This window comes from Chelmon rostratus, chromosome 18, assembly GCF_017976325.1.
Source record: "Chelmon rostratus isolate fCheRos1 chromosome 18, fCheRos1.pri, whole genome shotgun sequence".
Classification (NCBI taxonomy): domain Eukaryota; kingdom Metazoa; phylum Chordata; class Actinopteri; order Chaetodontiformes; family Chaetodontidae; genus Chelmon; species Chelmon rostratus.
Window position 1 is genome coordinate 4,034,865 of NC_055675.1, and position 16,744 is coordinate 4,051,608.

The 16,744-nt window shown below is 43.3% G+C and overlaps 1 protein-coding gene across 2 annotated transcripts in view; it reads right to left on the reverse strand.

Moving 5' to 3' along the window:
• Positions 1-223: 223 nt before the first annotated feature.
• LOC121621762 (CD2-associated protein) overlaps positions 224-16,744 on the reverse strand; it is a 56,039-nt gene continuing 39,518 nt past the window's right edge. For both annotated transcript variants that reach the window (XM_041958371.1, XM_041958372.1), the window contains exons 13-19: positions 16,330-16,480; positions 15,860-15,969; positions 13,030-13,145; positions 10,907-10,990; positions 8,036-8,256; positions 7,349-7,412; positions 224-4,339 (exon numbers count right to left, since the gene is read on the reverse strand). In XM_041958371.1, coding sequence (XP_041814305.1) covers positions 4,298-4,339; positions 7,349-7,412; positions 8,036-8,256; positions 10,907-10,990; positions 13,030-13,145; positions 15,860-15,969; positions 16,330-16,480 — 788 coding nt within the window. In that variant the 3' untranslated portion in view covers positions 224-4,297. The remainder of the gene's footprint in view (positions 4,340-7,348; positions 7,413-8,035; positions 8,257-10,906; positions 10,991-13,029; positions 13,146-15,859; positions 15,970-16,329; positions 16,481-16,744) is intronic.

Consider the following 16,744-nt stretch of genomic DNA (forward strand, 5'->3'; position numbering starts at 1 on the left):
ATAACAGATGGAGCACATCACCCAGGTGGAGTTTCACTGTTAGCTGCAGTTCCTCAGAAACTTACGCTCTGCTCTGAACTGTCAATATTTTCACTCAATATTTCAAAGAAAGCTTAAGTTCTTAAGAAATCAAGCATGAAAAAGCCTCAAAGTTGTTGTGCAGCTGTGGAAACCTTCAAGTGATGCGCAGTTCAGAGGCAAAGAAAACGAAGGAGCCAGTCTGTGACAGTAAATAAAGATATTTATTCATTTTTGAGAAGAATCTCAACTCATGCAAGGATACAGCTCTTGTAAACAAAATCACTTGAAAATATGTTATAAATGTGCACAGATTTCTTCTTTTCTTGGTGTCAAACTCTGGAATGTACAATATGTGGAAGTTAAGCCGCATTACAGATATAACATGAAGAGCTGTCACCCGAACCCCCGGTCCCGCTTCCCCACATTGTGATTATTTCATTGCCCAGCCGTACTGTTAAAGAGCTGCTGTGCTAAAAGGAAGTTTGTGTTATGGTAGGCATCAACATGTTGCACGAGTGCCATGCGCGTTAAGGTCAGGTAATACAGTATCGACTTGGTCAAAGCACTCTGTAGTTCAGAATCTAGCATCATGGACGCTGTTGCACTTGAATGTTTGCGAGGGGACACCAGCAAGAGCATGCACACACACATCGAACACATGCAACGAAGCCTGAGGATGATTTAAAAGCAAAGTAACACTTTTTAAGACATTTGTGAGATATGTATAAAGATATTTAAAATAAAAAAAGGAATAACAGTAACCAGTACTTGTATTTGTACACAGTAGTAGATGTGAGACAGTTATACAACATTTGACTTGGAAATGAAACCTGCTGTAAATATTAGGACCAAATCGTGGGGGCTGAAACATTCCTCCAACCCGCATCGAAGCCGGGGGGGGGGGGGTCACGCTTGGTACTGTGCTTCTCTAAAGTATGCTGAGATAAGCCGCTCATCAGCACAGAACCACACACTGTACATTCAGAGCTCATGGCTACAGGTCGGAGCCGACTGAGGCTGACTCACATCGTGCTGTAGGTTTCTGTAGCCGCGAGCACAGACAACTATTCACTTCCTGGATATTAAAAACATGTTCGCATCCAGAGAGGCGGCAGCAGTTCTGCTTCTGAGAGAAAACCAAAAGAGCAATGCACAGTCTGTAAGTGATCCTTTCCTTTTCTGCATACGAGCGTCTTCTTAAAGCCCCTCTGTGTAGCATCTTAACACATGGTAGCATCAAACGAGAGGCAGCCATGCTAGCAGCTCTGTACTACGTGCTTTGAGCTAAATGCTAACACATGACGAGGACCATGTGTTTTGAAACAGCAAGTTTTTTGTGTGCAGGCAACTCTTACAAGGTTATTTGTAAAATGTCTGACTCAGAGAACGTCATAACTCGGGGGCTGGCGACCTGATCCAAAATGTTTAGGCCATGTGTTTGTATTAAAACAATTACACTGGTCAATATATTACCAGATTTTGATAAACTCTAGCATATTAATATCAGCATTAAAAATCCAGTATCGCTCAGGCAATAATAGCAACATGCTGAGTACAGCTGACGCTGATCATGCCTGAGAATCGTGCTGACCCCCAGTGCTTCTCACCTTGCTGCAGTGATGTCGTGGCGTACAGCAGGGTGGGCGTGTACACCGTGACATCACAGATGGGTGAGGTTACCCAGCTGCGTGTGGTCAGAGGTGAAACACACTTCAGTTTCAATCAGAGAGGGCAGAGAAATGCTGCATTTCAGCCTGGTGTTAAGGGAAGATTTAAACCTAGTGGTGGCACTCAACATAAAGCCAGGATCACCAACATCAGTAGGGTTCATCCTCTGAGATGAATGACCATAAAATGTTTCGGCAGTCCATCCATATTTCGGTCTGGACCAAAAATGGTGGATCGACCGATCACCTGGCAGACTGATAGTGATTTCTCTGATGCAAACGTGGCTACAAAAACACAAATATTTCCACTGAGAGTATAATTTGTAGGATTATATTATGAGATTAATTGGGGTCTTCACTCTGTGCTCCTTAAACAGAGTTCAGATAAAGAGAATGCGAGTTAATTCTGTTATTATTGCTACTCTCTACTCTGTGCTTCCAGTTAGCTTAACGTACTTGGAATGTGGGAAGATATGCAGACTGCAGGACAGACATGTACAATAAGGACAGAGCTGATGAGTGCTGTGCAGGCTCATGCATAACACATCACAGAGCAGAAAGACGAGGCTTCTCTCAGATCGTATGATTCACTTTGAATCAAAGAGGGATGAAAGAAAGGAGAAGTAGTAGAATGGGGATGGGAGGGATGGATCAGGCTGCCAATGCGCTGGTCAGCAACCTTGTTGATGAAAGACTGCAGGCTCTCCTTCCTTTCTCTTCTCTGCAGTTTTTTATTATTTTTTTTTTTGCATGTGGAGTCTGTCTGCATTACCTGCAGATTATAACTCTGGATAAACCTTTTAGAACATTCCCAGCGTGTGAGACAGTTTGACAAAAATAGAAGAGACCAGCATAGAAGAGGCCCTCTATATAGTATTTGACTAGGCATGTCAGTAGACTTAAAAAATATAGATATACAATATCATGCTGCGAAATTTCCAGACACCATTCATGTAGAGTGGCATGAAAAAGTTCGGGCGCCTCTGTCAAAATTTCTGTTTGTGCGAATAGTTAGAAGTGATAGAGGGTGAACTGTTTTGCAAAAGCTGTAAAGTGAGATATTAAACATTCTTTTCAACGTTTTAAAAGTGTGGACTGCTCTACTGCGCAGTGACACCTGCACAAATACGAGCCTGATGGAAAAGTCATCAGAAGAAAAGCTTCCCCGCGTCCTCACCGTCAAACCAAGCATCAGAGGTTTGACAGGGAGCAGCCGAACGAGCCTGATTCTGGAAACGCGTCCTGTGAACTAACGAAGCTAAAATACAACTTCCTGACTACAACGAGCAAAAACCTGTTTGAGGAAAAACAAGTGCAGAATTTCCTGAAACAACAGGGTGGATCATTCATGCTTTGGGCCTGTTGCAGCCTTGGGCTCAGGGAACAATTAAATTCCAACAAATTCTGCAATCAAGTGTCACACAGTCTAAAAAAAATGCTGAAGATGAAAGGAAACTGGAGGAACTACAGGACGACGATGCTAAATACACTTCAAAACCCACAGCGGCCCTCATCACTGGAAATCTGTGACTCGACCTCAAAGAGCAGTGCATGAAAGACTGCCCGAGAATCTCAGAGGAGCAGAAGCCTTCTGAAAGGAAGAATGGGCGAAAAGCCAGCAAAAAAAATCCTGAAAGACTCTTAGCTGGCTGCAAGAAGCTGCTACAAGAGGGGGTATGACTAAGTACCGACCATGCAGGGGGTAAAAACTTTTGCTTCAGGCTGTTTTTCCTTTTTTGTTATTTTGAAACTGTAAAATGCAGAAAGAAAAAAAAAATCTCCCATGAAATATTGAAGAAATGTCTCATCTTCATGCCTTTCTGAAATCAGCTCAGCGTTTACTCCCTTAGCTTTTCACAGGAACGCAAATTTTGACCAGGAGTACTCGAACTTTTTCATGCCGCTGCAAGCTCCCATTACAAACTCTTGACATAGTTTTGTTTTTAACAGGCACAGTAGTGTTACCCTGGATAGGAATGCTAGAAACCATATAAAAGACAAGGAGAAGTGAAAGCAGAGCTCTCTCTGAAGCGCTACAGCCATGGAGTGGAGTGTCGCTGACGGGCGCCGTGTAAAAGATCAAAAGGTGTTAAACGAAACCAAACATTTTCTCATTTTTAAAATTAAACTATCTGCGCGTCCTAAAAAAAATCTGAGAAAGGAAACGGGGAGAGGAAAAACGAGCGCCGCCTGCTTCATACAAAGTCAGTAGTACTGAGAGCGAACCTCCTCCCTGAGGAGTTCAAGGAACGCCAGAGTGAAGGGGAGAGAGCGTGAGCGGCAGAGTTGTCCGGCGCAGTAGTTTGAAGTAAGGCCTCAGTTTTTTTTTGTGTGTGTTGGCAAAATAAAAAAAAGAAAAAAGTAATAAAGAGAAACATATACATCTGTAACTTAATTACATCTAGCTTGAAAAAAAATTATATGTGCAAAATGTAAATCTTACAAAGATGGGGAGAGTTTATTTTTGTAGATCACTGGAAAAGGATTGTGCTCGAGGTGGTTCATCTGATTCCCCACCTTCTCTCCGTCCGTCACCGCCCTCCTGCTCTCTGGTTGGTCGACAGGCCAGCAGGTGACCTTGAGGCTTGCTGTTGATTGAAGCGCAGGCTTCACGTCGAGTGAACGGTCCGCTTTAGCTTTTCTATCTCCACCTGCAGGACACGATCGCACACGCACGCACACACAAACACACACAGAATGGAGACTATAACACTGGAAACGTAGAGCGACTCTGGCAGAATACAAAGTGCTGGATCTGATCACATGATTGAGCCAACAGCAGCCCTGCTGTGCAGCACAGTGCCGGAGGCGTCCCGCTGTGAGGGATTAGGAGAGTTGGGATGACATAGAAGGCGCGTGCTGGAGGAGAGCCTGAGCTGAGAAGCAACGTCCTGCTCAGAGATGTATGTTCTCACAGCATCGTGACCCTTTACAGGGAATGTGAATACACGTGTCACTAATCGACCGGCTTAGTTTATCCCGCCTGGCGTTCATTACCACCAGCGACGTGGTTAGATCAGCTTTCAAAGGAAGGTGATGGTGTAGCAGCACTACAACACACACACGCGTCAGGGGTGAGGAAAACAAAAGAAAATGTATGTAAAAATTAATACTGAGCAACCAAGCTGTGGAAACGTAGTTCTGTCTCAGTGACTGAAGACAAACTGAGCATATTAGACACACGACCGGTGAGCCGCAACTCAAACAGATCATTTCTTTGGAAGCTAACTACCACTCTCATGTCTGCCTGGTAAACTGGGGGAGGAGACAGATATCTTTGATTAGCATAAAGACAGGAAATGAGAGAAAAGCTAACCTGGCTCGGTCCAGATGCAAACTAAAATTGATTTTAAATGAACAAAATATGACGTGCTAATCGATGAGTTCAAGGCTATTTTCTATGGAAAGAACAGGGAGAAAGTAGTACATCCTCCTTCTAGTCATCTTCTTGTTCCTTATTATTACAATACTACTGCTACCACTACTACAAATGTGGCTATAAGAGAAATATGTGAATGGGAACAAAGAGGAAAACATGAAAGTCCTGAGGCTCAATAAATGTTATGGAAATCTCTCCAGTTTTTCATGATCTTTCGTGATCTCGTTTCCTAGTTCCTCATCTCTTCCTACATTATCCGTGGGAGTAGATGGTAACCGTAGGGGGTTTAAGTAAACCTACAGTTCTGTTCTCCTGTGTGTGTGTGTGTGTGTGTGAGAAGTGGGGGGGGGGGTCTCTGCAGTGATTCTCTCCTCCTGTGAAGCAGTTTATATCGGTGCCATGCTGGGAGGGGCTGAGCCGTGTCCGCCGCTGTTTCACCAGAGGAATCTGATGGTCAGGCTCCTGACGCCGGGCCATGGCGGAGCACAGGCAGGCTGACAGAGTTCACTACAGCAAGGGAGGCTCTCGAGGGACCGCTAAGGTGAAGAGGCTGACCTGCCGCTGTGCTAATAATCCACACATATGTCTAATCTATGTCTGTCCTTTTGTTATGGTTACAGCCTTCCACAAACACCTATTAAGCTAATTAGCTAATAAGCTAAGTTAGCTTGTTAAAACAGCTGGCTGGTGATTCATCGTCACTGCATTAATAAACCGCCCTCTGTCCACCTCTCTCAAACCCCCACAGCTCCAGCTTTTTTTATACTTTATAGAGAGCCCCTTCAGAGCTCTTGTCATAGGCTGAGTGGAACTCATAAATGAACATCATGTGAATTGGTGGTGCCCCTTCAGGACTTAAAGGTTGAGCTTTTGACCTCTGCCAACACTATGGAGCTGTTTTTCTGTGTGAGTCCCTGTTTTCTTTATCTCCTGCATCATGCACATGAGTGGAGGCCATACACATTCCTCCCAACGGTCTCACGCTGCTCCACCGATCAATAGGTGGCTAGCTGCGAGGTGTTAAACACTGATGTAAAGAATGCTGCCTTTAAAATACGACAGTCTTAGTTCTGTCTTTGCAAATGTTGTGTGAGAAAACACAAAACTAGACCTCGAGGAAACACACAGCAACGATGAATGTAAAGAGAACTTCTGTTGGTTTTACAGGATAACTCCTCAGGGCATGTTTAATTAGTTAGACTTTAAAAAAAAAACTCCATTTCCACATTTCCACGGCAACTTGGCAGGCTCTGTCTGCTAATGAAGTTTGTGTGGTTGGGTTAAATGGAACCAGTTGAGAGTGTTTCTGCGTGCTTGTCTTTGTTGGCTTTATTTGATAAGTGACAGTAGAGATGGACAAGAAACACAGAGAGACTGAGTGACCGCTGTGCATGTGAGACGTGGAGCATCACATGGTCCATCAGATGGTCCTTCTGAATAACAGAATATCCTGAACACGATTGTTTGCCAGCTCCTTCCACATAACTTACTTATTTCCATCACTCGGACAGAGAGAGCGGGATCAGAGGGACACAAATCTGATGACACAAGTCTGTGTCATGTCTATTTTATTCCAGTTGGTAATGTTAGAGGTGTATATCTATACATTTAAAAATGAGAAGGAGCTTTATGCAAGCGCTGTGCAGAGCAACATCCTCTGTTGAAATGCCTGACAGCACCTATTACAGCACACACTCTGAACCCACAAAGTTATTCTTTTTACACTATTTCCAAGAGCGATGACTTCCAGACACACGGCACAGGACTCGTAGCCTTATATGGTATTACTGGGGTGCTGATTATGCTAATTTACATTTCTCATCGATGCATGCTCAACTCCGCACATTCATAATGTTTCCACGGGTCATTTACGCAGCCATCTGACGTATCAAAATACCAGATAAAAAAATAAGAGAAAGTAAGAAAAACATTCTCGCATGAGGCGCGATGTGTCTCCAGCAAATTCATGGACCACAAGTGTTTAAGTGTTACCGAACAAGACAATGACAAGGGTAACTCGACCCTGAGCTTAATGACGATCACATGGGGAGGCTACAGTTTCTCCCCTGAAGCTGTGAAAACAAGTTGAACGGACAGCTGTCTGCTTCGCTGGCCGCTAGAAGTCCCCACCGCGTGCGCCTGTCAATGCTTTGACCGTCCGCCCGTCGCTTTGCTCGTTCTCGTCTTCATGTGTCAACAGATGGCGTCGATATTTGGCTAAACTAATGAGGGTAATGACTATGGACAGCCCAGCATGTGTTGTTGTGGGGATCAATGTTACCTGCAGGGCCACACGCTTCAGCTTCTCCTCATCCAGCTCTCCTCGGAGCTCCGCGATCTCTTTCCTGGAGAGAGACACACACACACACACACACACATATAAGCACGTGTATACATGTGTGTACCCTGCAGCAGATACAAAAGGTTCAAACTCATGATCTAACTGCTGTTTTTTTGTTTTTTTATATTCAACATAAAACTTAAAAGCTAACAGCCTGTGAAGTTTCACGAAGCAAACGTCAGTGTAATAATAAGTATCAACATGAAGCTCTGCATCTAAATCACTAAACTGAATTCATGGTTAATGTTCAGTGACCCGCATTACATACATGTTCCTACTGAGCCAAACAGCTGATTTCATTCCTTAAAACAGATATAATGTGACAGTCTGACCTATATACATTAGAATATTATGGTATATAATTGTATGAAGAAACCGACTTCACTATGACGTGGGATACGGGGAAAATTTGCTGCAGGCCATGGAAATGCTTGACAGAGTTGAGAAGGATTACTGATTCGGAGTGACTGGAGTATTGTGTAATGCAAACAGGAAATAGGCTCAAAACCAGCTTGCAACTTCTGTCAGATCCCATTTTGTCCCTCACATCTGTCCTGTCACTGTCTTTCAAACAGATAGACGTGGGGAAACTGAACGTGTCACGCAAGCATGAGCTATTTCCCTTACATTTGCTGGGCCTTGAGCAGCTCCACAGACAGCAGCAGCTCCTTCATCTGGCTCCTCAGCTCATCCAGCTGGGAGCTGGACTCTTCAGGCTCCAGCCGGGCCTTGCCACCCAGCAGCGCGCCGTCTGAGCTTGGGGCTGACGCGGGGCTCGGCTTGGCCTCGGTGCTGACCGCGGCGGGCTTGTGGAGTGACGGTGAATGGGATAAGGTGTTTGTGGAAGGCTGTGACCATAACAAAAGGACAGACATAGATCAGACATACGTGTGGAACTCCGGCGTTCTTTCAGAAGATATTCGGCCATGGCATGTTTGATTCCCATCGTTTACATGCTCATGAAATTATTGAGAGAACTAGAAAACAAATGTGTCATTACAGGATAAATCTGATCATGTCACTTTTTTCCACATCTCTGTAAACCAGCGCCGCCATTTTTTTTTTTGCATCACTGAACAGTCAATGAGCATTCACGAGCATCTAACAACCTACACAGACTCCATGTGACCCATACCCGTACTGTCTTCTCTGGAGCAAAGGTGCAATCTCCATAGCCGGCAGTTCCAGTCGCACAAATATCCTGCTGTTTATATTTTGTGAAGCTTTTTGACGACTAGCAGTGCTTGGAAGCAGTCTCTTTGAAGGATAACTATTATGCTATTCCCCTCTGAGCCGGCGGTCGGCTAGTTTAGCTGTAGTTTGGCACAGCTATGGTTCGTTATTGCGTATTCGTAGCCGACCGCCGCAGAGTCAGCCGTGTTGCGGCCCGGCGTTCGGTAATGACATCATCCACGTCAGAGGTAGTTGTCTAGAGACACTGGATGTTGAAAACATGCCACCACGGGCTCAGAGGGGAATAGCACCAGCATATCATAACAAAATATTGGAATATGAACGAGTTTTGCCGCAGATTATGCGTTATATAGAGGCTGCGCATGGATGCCCTGAGTACTCGCATTATGCGGATATACGCGCTGCTCCTCTGGGGCTAATTTCTTCAAAACGACTCCAAATGCCACTAAAGTTGTCTGGGTGAGTAAATGGTCGTATTTAATGCTACAAATAAAGTCCAGGTTGTAAAAAACGAAACTTTTCCTGACATAACCCGGATGAGCTGTATGTGTGAATGCAAATGTCCAGATCAGTTGAACCGGACATTAACTGGACTTCTGGACTTTACCCTGCCAGCCTCCTAGTACACAGTCTGTGTAATATCCAACTGAGCCCATGTCTGAATAGAGCAGGTCTTCATGCACAGCATGTGGATGACGTTGATGAGTCATTACGGACGTGTCCTCCTCCTGGAGTATTTCCAGTGGTGAGAATGCATCTGGCACGGACAACATCCTGTTCTGTGCTACATGTGTGAAAAGGGAAAAATGTCCAGAGACTCATGAGAAAACGGCTTGTCCTGCCGTCATAATGCATCTTTTCCATTCTCTCTCATCAGCTTCAGGTTCTCAGCAAGGAATTCCCCTCTGCAGCCCCAGAGGGCTCACACACTCCTACTCTCACCCTTCACCTGCACCGGAGAAAATGTTACAAGGCTCAGAATCTCATTTTGAAATAATATGAGGGCGAGGAGACGAACATGCAGAGTCCATGTCCTGTAATTTCACCTCTGGAAGTCTCAGCTGCTGAGTTATGAGTGCTCCGGGATAGGCTTTACCCTGACTGCTCCATCTGTCTGTGTGCTCATGTGTTCAACAATAGGGTGGCTTGATGCTGTGTACCCCCCCAGCTGAACAGCCAGGTCTAATTAGTCTTGGTTGACCATGACCAATCCAGACTACATAGCATCTAAGGCAATTAATGAAATACTCAACGTGTAGACTGAACAGCGGGTGAGAGTCCTCCCTGGATCTCCCTCTCCTTGCTTACATCCATCAGTCACACAGTGTTTTAGGTCTGTGACGAATGATTACTTTAATAAAAGATTATTATTACAGTTATTTTCTTTATTAATCAATGAATCATTAGGGCCAATGTCAGAAAATAGTGAAAAATGGCCAACACAATTTTCCTGAAGGCCTAGCTTTTTTGGTTTTGCGCCTAACAGGAGAGTGTAAGCCCATACACTGGACAAACTGTTCATTGGATGTGTTATCTTGTCATTTTGATGTATCCCAGGGAAGCATTTGTGATACAAGATTAATGGTATGTGACAGGACGCAGCAGGACGGATGAGGGTTTAAATCCACGGCTGTGGTGCGGTAAGAACACAATGGAATTATTGGATGGGATTAAGTTTTTCCTAAACGAGGCGAACACACTGAATCTAGTTTCACTTAATAATGTCTTCATGTAGCTAAACAAGGCTGGACTGAAAAAAAAAAAAAAAACTAGAAAAAACTAGCAAAGCCTCTTGTTAACTCCGTGTTGAAGCACAGTGCAGTGTTCGTTGTTTGAACCCGGACCTTCTGGAGGGGGGTCAAATGAGCCAGTTTGTACTCATCTAGAGGGTTCAGTCTCCAACCAGTGGCACAATAAACAACACTGTGAAACACACTGTATTATAGCAACATAGCTGTGATCACACTAAACAAGTGAGAATCTTAAGGAGAATTATAAAATAATGCATGAAAAACAGGGCGATCAAGAAAGTTTCCCCATAATTATTTTGAAGTCAATTTAAAAGGAGCATTAAAATTCAGCTGCATTTAGAAAACCATATAATACTCTCAGGGTTTCTCTCAGTTTCTTCTTTGAGAATTATTTTTTACTTAAAACATTTAACATCGGTCATCAGGCACACACACTCAGTGGCTGATAACAGGTCAGCATTGTTAATATTACGACAACAGAGCGTGACGCCATTCGTGGTGTTTTCCATTTGCAACAATCATGAAATTGGTGACTAGTGGTGCTCTGAGTTACCTTTCTGGTTTCTGCTAGCTTTGGTTTGGCTGCGTCCTCTTCATCGACCTTGAGGGATTTCTCCACGCTCACTTCCTTGTTGGGCTGCAATCGAAAAGTTTTATTTATTGTGTGATTTACATTAATATTTTCATGTGATTTTCAATTCACAGCTTACATGTATAAACACACACTAGATACAATATTCATGGAAGTGCCTGTCCATAATGGCGTCTGACAGGTAATCTCACACAGTTATTTGCAGCTGACGCATGTCACTGCTCTGAAAGATTAGAGGAGAGGAAGGTAGGCGGTGACAGCCCTGTGTGAGGAGGGCTGCCATTAAACGGGCATTTCACAATAACTCAAGGGTTCAGAAAGTGGCTGTCAAAGTGCAAATTGTGGATCCATGTGTCAATAAAAATTGCTGCTGGCGATAGAAAAAAAGCTGCTGCATCCTCACACAACCTTGCGTGTGTGAGTGTGAGGAGAGTGTGACAGAGGGTGAGTGAGCAACGGGAGACCACAGGTTACAGAGCTGAGGGCTGTCAGAGCCAGTTGAGAACACAGAGAGAAAGGAAAACAAATGTGAAAATAAAAAAAGGGATTCCAGCATCGACAGACAGACTGAAGGAAATCATGTTCCATGTTGTCAGTAGTGACTAAAATGTGTTTGTGGTATTTAATATTTGAAAGTTATCAAGTACTGCAAGCTGCCAGCGGTTGTCTGAACAGACATTTCTTGGCAAGCTATTCTTTAATGAGACCGCTTCTGGCTAAAAATCTTATTAGCTGCTGTGATTATTTACCATTTAATATTTAAAAAGCAGATCTCTGTCTCTTTTGTTAAAGACCAGTGTGTAATTCCTGTCGCTAAGTTCTCTCAGGATGTTGTGAAGGAGTGTGGGATCATGGGAGTCGTCGTCATGACCACTGCAGATGAAAATCTGACGAGACTCAGGCAGACATGCTAGCGTACGAGTTCGTGTTTTCAGGTTTTATTCACGGTACGTTTAGTCACATTCACCGACCTCCTTCCTCACTCTCAGCGAAGGTCACTGGAGGTGACCAAATGATACGCGCTGTTACTTGAATTAAATTACAGTTTTATCTCGGTTTAAACAATGTTAGAAACATTTGAGATAGTTTCAGTAGAAAACTCCACAAAATATAACATGGGTGCAGTGTTTTTGTTTCCACATCGAAAACAAAAACTCTCTGGTCGGGTCTCTCGCTCTGATCAAAAATCAAGCTGCTCCACTGAGCGCTCATTAGAGTATGCTGTGTCTGTATGTGAGCTGTGTTTGCTGTTAATGTACTTGTTTTGGCATTCTGCAGCACATTTCCACTGTTCAGATTTCATATGTGTTTTTGAGATAGCATCATTTTTAAGGCTGTAGCGTGTTTCTACTGTCAGCCACCGTATTTAAATGATAAAAAAAAGTTCTGTAAAGAAGTATGTTCATATTACTTAGTGCATGTACAGCTTTGGTATCAGTGCTTAAAGTCAGGACTCCCATTGGCAAGTAGTTTCAAATGGTACTTAGACCTAGATCATGTTGAGATGCTTCCATCCTGCACAACGGACTGCGGGATTATCATAAAGTTGTGACTTACATTTTGTATAATTCAGAATCATTTCTGTTTTCAGAGTAGCTATTTCTTCAGTGTATTTGATAATAAAACAGATAAGGTGGTGTAATATTAGGTTTGGGATATGACGGCATATCATTGGATCTGAATCTTTTCAAATCCCTAACTGACTCAAAGATTCAGTTTAAATCTGTGTAAATCTTACTTTGGCTGAGAAGCCACATAGTTTTTAATGCTAGCCTAATTAACTAATATTCACAATCTGGAGCTAAAATCTAAAAATAGGATCTGCGGCACAAAGTATGAAATGACCATTAAATGTATTATACACATTCAACTAACAGGAAACTAGCGTCAAATATCAAGAGATCTCTTCACAAAAATCTGCAGTAAAATCCAAATTAGAGAGGAACAATGACAATTTCCCATATTTTGCTTATTATGAACATCCCAACACGTATAAATGCAGTAAGACATTGTTAAACTCTCATATTTTGCTGCTCTGCATCGGTAAAGTCATGATCTGTCTGTGAGTGCTTGTGTGTGCTCACCGAGTGTCCTCCACCAAACTGGGCGGGCAGCCTCCTGCCAGGCATCTTTGGTCTGTTTACAGTGGGGTGAGAGAGCTTCTCCGAGGTAGACGACAACTCATCAAAACTCATCAGATCTGTCGAGGACAGATGAGGAGGAAAATAACAGAGGAAATCATTTTTCAGAGGAATATTTCAGTCGCGAAATTAAGTTCAGCTTGGGCACGGATGTGTTTCCTCACAGTTAATAACACTGGCACACAGAGCAGCAGAAAATAAACTGTTCAAAATGACTTCTTTTTTAGTGAAAACTCAATTTAATTTAGATGATTTTAATTCTAAGCAGCAGTCTAAATGCAAATACTTTCTGGTTTGAAGAGAGAAAAACACGTTTGGTGTTCTCCATAGCTATGCTCATAAAATTGCTCCTGATATTGGGAGCAGAATTTCCCCCTGTGGTGCAGCCTAAGCTAGCACCAGTAAGCCACCTGTGCACCACAACCACCACCACGGCAGGGATTCCTCTTTGTTCCTGTATTGCCTCTGTCGAGCCCCCCTTGACCGTAGCATCCACGGTACCTTGGAAGTGGTGTTGCACATGTTCATAAATGTCAGACTTTAAAGTCATGCTTGGCTTCAATAAGTCTGAGCTCTGCACACACAAATGTAGAGCAAAGATTCCTTTGCAGGTGATCAAGTGGGTTATCACACAGCCAATGCCATGCATGTGTTTTTAGTTTTTTTTCCCCACTTGCTGCAGGGTCAATGACAAAACGCCATTGGTTGAGCAGGTAAGTTCTCCATCTATGACTGTACCTCAGCAGCGAGGCAGCTTTCCTGCTCAATACACAAAATGAGTGTATTTCCTCTTCTTTGGTCTGAACACAGTCTAAAAGAGGAGTCTGACTGCTAAGCTCCAGCAGTTTCTCAAATAAATGCAGGAATACTTAAATACTGACAGAATCGAATGCATTTACATGTATTCGTTTGGGAGACGCTTTTGTCCAAAGCTACATACAAATGACATACAATCCAAGTTACAGTAGACCGAGGAGACGCCTTCGAGAATAGATGCCACAACACTAACTTCTAAATAATAACAGCATGAACAAAAAGTAATGTAAGGCTACTAAAGGCTGATTAAAAAACATGAAAAACATTGTTTGATTGTTATGCATTTAACTGCAAATAAATGGAAGCGTGACATTTGTAGTTTGCTTACGTGTGTGTGCATGTGAGCACAACAAACACACACACAGGAAAGAATGAGTCATTCCCTCTTTCATTATGCAACACTGAAAAACTTTTGCGACCGTTGCGTAACAGCACTTTGCAGCTACGCGGCGGTGAACTGCTGCAGTCACAGTGGTTTGCCAGTGATTGCGGGAAAGATTGAATTTTCATGTCCCATGGTAATGTGTCAGACTGACAGCTGGTGAGAAGTGTAGAGTTTTAGCAGCTCTTCATCACCTTTATGCAGCAGCTGTCACAAACAGAGAACTCTCTAGTGATGCACCTTCAGGTCAGCTCTATTAAATCCATCTCAGACGTCTCTCCTCTGCCCCCCTTTAGCCTCCCTATCTGTTCACTGTACCTCCATTCATCACTAAACTCTTCTCTTAAAACATCAACCTTTAAACTGCTCATCTTTTCAACGATGCCTCCTCCTCTTCACGGATTTGCCGCCCACGATTTCTTGACTTCTGTGACTTCCACAGAGCTCTGCTTTTGTTCGTGGAGGGGATGTCGATTGAAACTCCTTATGCTGTCCTCACGTCTTCTTTAACAGCGAAAACACGCAAACCTGACAGCAGCAGACTGCTGACTGACAACGCTCCAAGGGCTGATGTGAAGGAACTGTTGGTGGGAAAAGTTTAGGAGGAGTGCTTCCCTCTCAGAATTATCATCGAGTAATCTTCTCCTGAGCACCTCAGCCCAAACTGAAGCTCTTATTTCAAGTCAAGGTTTGAGAAACCTGAGACACTTTGCACCATTCTTCTTTATTTGTGATAGATTATGAAGGATTTTAGATTAGTAGAATAGCAGATGTTCTACATTTTGTGGTAAAATATGAATAAATCAAGCAGATCCTCATCTCCATAAACTAAACTAAACAAAGAAACATGCCGAGATAAGAATTTGTGTAATAATGTGTGTACACCATCGAACTTCAGACACTTCAGATCTGCCTAATTTTGTTATTAATGACTAACAAAAATCATTTTTTGGCAAATCGAATCTTAAAGAAAAAAAAAACAAAACACAATGTTTGAGTGAAATCAACCTTTTCCCCCCAACCCCTACTGTTACTCAATAAATGTACAAACCTAGACTGATATTTTTCACACGCCACGAACACCAGTTTTCAAAGAACGTGAATGATTATATCGTACATTTCAGCTTCTTTAAGTATTTAAATGCAGAATGCAAACAAAGCCAAAAGTAGAAATGCTGGGGCCACAATCTGAGGGAAGACACGGCACTGAACTCACACGTGTTGATGAATATTTGAAGTTATTCTGAGTTGTGTGACAGGAGCAGAGGGTTTGACGGTCTGGAGGAAAATAGGTGAAGTACCCAGTAATTTTAAATCCAGAAAAGTCTGCGAACTGTCACACCCTCAGGCGCTTGTCATCAAAGCAAACAGCACTTGGAAAACTCATTTATGGACTGCATGTGGCCGATGAATGCAGCTCACGCTCGGAATGAGAGAGAAGGCACGCACCTTATGCCATCCTGAATATCTTCTGTAGTTAAAAGACTGAATCAACAACATGAGTAAAGACAATCACCCCACATTTCAGGATCCTGACTGTAGTCTGACATAGCCTGTCAGCTTTACTGCACATACCCATATCCGAAGACTTCTCCCCCCAGTCCCCAGACAGTGTTTTGGGTTTGGTGGGCAATAATGGCTCGAAGTCGGACTTTGGTCGTGTGGAAGGCACCTCTCCATTGTGTCTTAAGGTAAAAGGGAAAAATTGAGAAGAAAGGGAAGAAGTATTTATTGTATATACAAGAAACAAAGTTAAATCACTGGACTCTTCCAATCTGTGCATTGCAAAGGCCAAGCACACAGTCACTACTGTCTACTGTGTGTACAGACACTCCTCTGTCCGTTCAGCAGAATGATACATGAAGATATTCTCAAGAAGAAGTGTCTGTCAGCGTTACAACTGGTGCTGCATGGATAGAAAAACACTGGAGTGTTGAGTGGACAGTTTAAAACGTCCGTGTTATTCAGGCAGACGGACAAACAGGCCGCATGAATGAACAGGTGATGGGCCGAGAGCCGAACAGACACAGAAATAATAGACTCACTTGAGGTTTGGCGAGGGAGCGAGAGGCTTGTCAGGCCTCTTTGGTGGGAGGCTACCCGGTCTGCCTTTTCCAGGAGGGGGGATCGGCTTCTTGGGCGGGACCACCGGCGCTGCAGGCTTGGATGGTTTGTGATCTGGCGGAGGCCTGTCAACTGGAACAGAGAGACAAGAGGAGAGTTTGATGAAACTGTGAATGAAAAACAAAGTTGCAACAAATTAACAAACAAATGAAAATGTTGTCTTTGACTAATGACTAGAGGAACTCAAGAGGGAACTACAGCACATGACAGTCAATACTTTCTATTCTGAGATCTGCTTCACTGGAAACCAGACCGTTTTTATTTCTAACTTGTCGATGCTTAGAATGACCTCAATGAACTAATTAACTGAAGGTGTCAGCAAGTCCAGATCTTTTC